The 5,289-nt window shown below is 37.7% G+C and overlaps 1 protein-coding gene across 1 annotated transcript; it reads left to right on the top strand.

The window, feature by feature from the left end:
* The first annotated feature begins 1,521 nt into the window (after nucleotides 1-1,521).
* Nucleotides 1,522-2,572, top strand: LOC102192693 (NEDD8-like). Its single transcript, XM_005755383.2, has 2 exons — nucleotides 1,522-1,770; nucleotides 2,228-2,572. Exons 1-2 carry the CDS (start codon nucleotides 1,626-1,628, stop codon nucleotides 2,359-2,361), a joined length of 279 nt encoding a protein of 92 aa, XP_005755440.1. The 5' UTR covers nucleotides 1,522-1,625; the 3' UTR covers nucleotides 2,362-2,572.
* The last annotated feature ends 2,717 nt before the right edge of the window (nucleotides 2,573-5,289 follow it).

Here is a 5,289-nt window from a genome sequence, read left to right as displayed (position 1 = left end):
TTTCCATCTATATCTACTTTGTGGGATCTTTGACTTCTTGTGCATGTCACTTCTGGGAGTTTAAACATAAATTTTCAAGCAGGGAAGTTGAGTCGTCTTGCCCTGTGTCTTTCTGTCTTATGCCTGTTTGTTCATGATTGCTGAGTGGATTAGAAACACTCTCTATAGAAGACTTACTATTTTCAGTTCACAGTAGTCTCTGGCTGCCAGCTGGGCAATCTTCTCTTCAAAGTAGGCCATCTCTTCAACTGTCAGTGCTGCCAGCCTGCGCACCTCTGGATATGACCACACTTCACCACACGTCTTGTAGGTGTCCTCATTTAAAGCAGGACACTTAAATTTGTATTGTCCCTGCAGGGACACAAAAGGTTTAATCACCCGTAATGGGGAAGACAGAGTGAGAAACCTTTTTAAAAAAAGTTTAAAATGAAACAAAACAAAGTATTGTCTGGCAACAAAGAGCTTCATCATACAAAGTCCTATCAAACCAGATCAGGATGACAGTTTTTAAAATTAAGAGTGTGATTTCCATTTGACGTGTTTTCTATTTTACTGTAAACATTGACCAAAATTTGGAAAGAAAAAGAACAAAAATGAAGAAAGAAACCTGATCCAGCAGACTGCGGCACCATCCGGTCAGAGATTCCGCTGTGACGGCATGACCGCAGGACATCTCTGCTACGAGACTGTCATCACCGGCTGCACAAAACAAAGAGAAAGCACAACGAGTTTTATATCAACGTCACATACAGTCTGTATTTGACCAATAGGAAGAGTTGCCAAAGTACTGAATATATGTGAGCATTTTCCTTACATAAGCTAACACCGGCATAACACGTGTATATAACTGCTTTAGTTTGGTTAACTGGTAAAATAAGTATACAGACAACAGGTAAAAGTACAAACCGTTTATTTTAAACGTATTTTAGTTCTTACATAATGGATCCAGCTCATCCCTCCTGTTGACAAATGTCAGCGTCGTATCGTTTGGGTCGTAGCTCTTGTCATCCTGATCTTGTGTCGTCATTCTGGTTCAGACGAGGTTTGCTCTCTGTCCACAAATTTGATCTTGGTTTAAACACTACAAATGAAATTAGCACCGAGGATCTTGCTCTGTCTTCCTCTTTTAAAGCACCAAGATTCAGCAGCCCGTTTAACTTTCAGTTTCTCTACGGTACTTACAAGTCACATGGTGTACGATAACAAGTTTGCATTCCCCTCTGATATATTCGCACTATGTGTACAGTTAATCCTCACAGCTTTAAGTAGCCTACCATAGAATATTAATTGTGCGTTGTGCGTTAGTGCGTTGGTTTAAAAAACAAACAAAAACCCCCAAAAACGATTAATGCCAACACTTGATAAACAAACGCTCCCTGGTCATACGACAAACAAAGGCGGCAGTCACCCCCTGATAATAAACATTTTAAACAGTTTTACGCAGACGAAGAAGCAGAGATACTACCTTCAAAACAATAATTAATAAATAAATAAAAATAATTAGAAGCTGAAGAATTCTGAGCGAAAGTGAAAGAATTTATCTGCTCTCTGACGTCAAACAGCTGTTCGCACTGACATATCAGTGACAGACTTTAGAAGCGCAACAAGTCGCACTTAAGGGCAAAATGGGAAAAATCTACCAGGTTGTCGTTCATGGACTAAGGGGTCAGAAGATGATGTTGGACCTGTGCAACACCGAGGAGCAGTTTAAGAGCATGACCGTGAAACAGCTCAAGGAAAAATTGGCACAGAAGCTTCCGGAGACCGCAGGTAAGACAGCAGATAATAAAACAGTGTATGTATGCTTTTATGTTGCTGGTTAATTCAAAGGCATATTTACTGTAATGAGAATATTTATATAAAGTTCTAATCCTAAAGTAAAACAGTCAGCAGCTTGAAGTGAAAGTAAGGAAGTGGCGATAATAAATAATAGAAACTGACTCCAGTCAATAGAAACTGACTGGAGTAAATAGTCAAGTAAATAGTGAAGTCCAAAATGAAAGTAAGCGAGCCCAAGAACAATTAGTGAAAACTCTACATCAGAATGCTCAAGTTCATGTAATTATTTGTAGATAGAGTTTCAAGGGCAAAAATGTTAAAGTACTTAGAGAAAAAATAAATAGAAATAAAGAGGGTTCTTTTCATGGACCATGAGGGGAAACAATATTTTCTTAAATCTTATATACATTGAATCAATATGATAAATCTAGTGTGTGTGTGTGTGCAGGAGAGGAGGCTCTGCGCCTGATATTCACAGATAAAATGCTGGATGGAGACGACACCCTTCTGTCTGAATATGGAATCCAGCACATGTCCGTCCTCCACATGGTGATGAAGGTTCCTGGAGGACTGAAAGCTTGACTAAGACCGTCTCCACCTGTCCTACCACTACTGCTGCTACTTTCTGTAATGCTTCATAAAACCTCTTGACACTGTTTACATGCAATGTAAATGGTTCACTTAATATGCTGTTTTACTGTTTAATGACAATGATTGTTTAATTGATCATCCTTTATTCCAAATGCAACACAAGTCTGTGTTGTTCTATGAAATAAAACATTTTTTCCAGTTACTTTCTTTGTATTTTTGATTATTTTTAATTAGTATTTAATCTTTATTTAAATGTTTTTTTCAGTTACCACAATAGTCTCACAGTAGTTTAAACAGCCATAAAATACTTAAAGCTTCTGTATTCTTGCTTTGAGTATTTTAAGGAAATTGGCAATGACAAAGGACACTTTTTGATTTTCACGTTTCCTATTTTAGCTATAGGTACAAAATATTGTATAAATATGATCTTAAATCCATTTTGTAATTTCAGTTCTCTAAAATGGTTTACATAGTTGGTGCTAGTTCTAAGTTTAGTTTCAGTTAAGTTTAATAGACACGTTCTCTCTTAATGCTTCATCTCCAATAATTTTTTCAGTTGTTACAACACATTCACAAAGCATATTCAACAGTAAATCAAAAGCTTGTCACTGGTGTCTTTTCATAAATATTGTATTTGCTGAAGATCCAGCTGCAGGTTCTCTGACTCTTGAGACTGAGTCTGAGCACAGACTATCATAGATCCCACAAAGTTAACAAAGAGGTAGTGATCAAACTCAAAATGAAGAACTGAAATTATCCCTTAGGACTACAGGACTGCAGATGTACACATATTGGAAAAGTGTCTTGAAGTGAGCAGATTCCAAGAGCTTTAGTTCAAACAACATGAACATACATACTTTCTTTGTCAAGAGCCCGTGGAAGACTCAAATTGTCATCCTCAAATGAGAGGAAGCTGGGTATGATTTTCAAGAAAAACCCAGGAACCATCAAGCCTCAAGCATGCCATTGATGTATAACTGCTGGAACACCAGTTTTACTGTTCATAGTGAAGACAGCTATACATCTCTGCTGACCAAGAACGAAGGCACTGCTCCATAATCAGCACCTTCAAGATTGACTGAAATTTGCTCACATTTCAAGCCAAATCTCGTCTGGAAAAAGGTTTTTATGGTCAAAATAGACAAAGATTGAATTATTTGGCCACAAAACAAAGAAGTATGTTGAAGGAGAAAAGATGAGGCTTGTGAACTTTTTGCCGGAAAACTTTTATCAGTTTTCTTTAAAGTTACAGAGGGGTGCATAAGTCTATTTAACCATCCAGTGGAAGATATGTGTGATACTGTTGAGTACTTTGAGAGTTTATCAGGGTTATGTGAGCAAGACATTTTGTTCTCTAAAAAAAAGAAAAAAGAGAAAAATCACCCATCTGTGGTGTTTGGTATGTGTCCATGGCAACCTGTTGCTTCACATCATGTTTGTCTTAATAAAAAAGTGCTTTGAAATAATATCCAAGCTGTGAGTGGTGAATAAGGAGCTTCACAAAGACAACGTTACCACAAAGGACAAAGGTTTATTTCAACCGCAGTACAATAAACCCATTATTTGACAAATAAAGCTGGACTGTTAGCAGAAATAGTTAAAAAAATATTGTTATTCTGTGGTCACATGACCTTTTATTGCTGCAAAGAAGCTGAAAGCATATAAAAATGTAGATGCATGCTCAATCATCCAGGTAAGTAAATCCCCAAAAGTTGATTCTGTTCATCTGGATGCAGCGTTTTCAGTGGGAGAAAAGTTTGGTCACTCATCCAAGTGACTTCTTCGGTCTTAGAGACTGAAGAAGCCACTTGGACAAGTGACAAAACGTTACATCCAGATGAACAGAATCAACTTTTTGGGACAAAATCTACTATCTATCTTCTTAAAAGCTTATCCAGTTTTAGCTCAGAGGTAGCTGGCACCCATCTCTGCAATGAAAACAAACAATGAAAAATAAATTCCTTGACCACCTGAAAACCAAAGAAGATTTTCTAAATAAGACTTTGTTACTGAAAATAAAAAAATAATCCTGTAAGATATTATCCAGCTGAATCACAGGGTTACAGTTATTAAAGGGTTATAGTTTTAAAGACATGTTTCCTGGTACAACAAATTTTCTGACATGATATGATCTCAGCTGAGGCTGAAGCAGTAAAAGAAGGTGTGGGGAGAAACGCCTGTGTACAAAAGACTTGCCACATCATTAGGTACACTTGTTCAACTGCACAGTAGTTCAGCTTTCCACTCAACCAGTCAAATGCGAGCAACTTAATTCATTTTGGCATGCAGAGTGCTGAGATGAATAGGAGGCAAAAACAACTCAAGTAACCATTCATTACAACCAGGTATGCAGGTTGGCATCTCTGTATGCACAACATGTTGAACCATGAGAAGCAGATGGGCTACAGCAGCAAAAGAAGAACAGTAAACTGAGGCTGCAGGTCACACAGGCCCATCAAAACTGGACAGCAGAAGGTTGAAAAAGCATTGCCTGGTCTGATGAATCTCAATTTCTGCTGTGATATTCAGACAGTAGGATCAGGAACAACACGAAAGCATGGATCCACCCTGCCTGATTTCAATGGTTCAGGATGCTGGTGTGAGGAGCATTTTCTTGTCACACTTTTGGACCTTTAGTACCACGCAGACACTGTGTGATGCTTTCATGTCAGGTTAGATCAAAATCTCTGAGGAGGAGGTGTTATTTAATCTGTGCCATAAATAATTTTCTTTGTCTCTATTGTAACTACTTAGCTTTATCTTAGTGGTTTCAGTGACTCTTTGTGCTCACATTTGCTCACATTTTGTTTCTATGTTCTGTGTTTCCATGTTTATGACTCTTATCATCTTGTAGGATGTTTTCTTTTCCTTCGTTAAACTTATTCTTTATCCTGAAATGTGTCACAGCACATCTCTGCT

This window comes from Pundamilia nyererei, unplaced genomic scaffold, assembly GCF_000239375.1.
Source record: "Pundamilia nyererei isolate P.nyererei 1_Seehausen unplaced genomic scaffold, PunNye1.0 scaffold01343, whole genome shotgun sequence".
NCBI lineage: Eukaryota > Metazoa > Chordata > Actinopteri > Cichliformes > Cichlidae > Pundamilia > Pundamilia nyererei.
The sequence above is the reverse complement of the archived record's forward strand: the minus strand, read 5'-3'. Positions and strand labels throughout refer to the sequence as shown.

Bases quoted from the DNA above. Each gene is read 5' to 3' on its own strand.
- LOC102192693 (XM_005755383.2), top strand. From the start codon at position 1,626: ATGGGAAAAATCTACCAGGTTGTCGTTCATGGACTAAGGGGTCAGAAG. The intron at 1,771-2,227 runs GTAAGACAGCAG...GTGTGTGTGCAG, and splicing joins GAAGCTTCCGGAGACCGCAG to GAGAGGAGGCTCTGCGCCTG.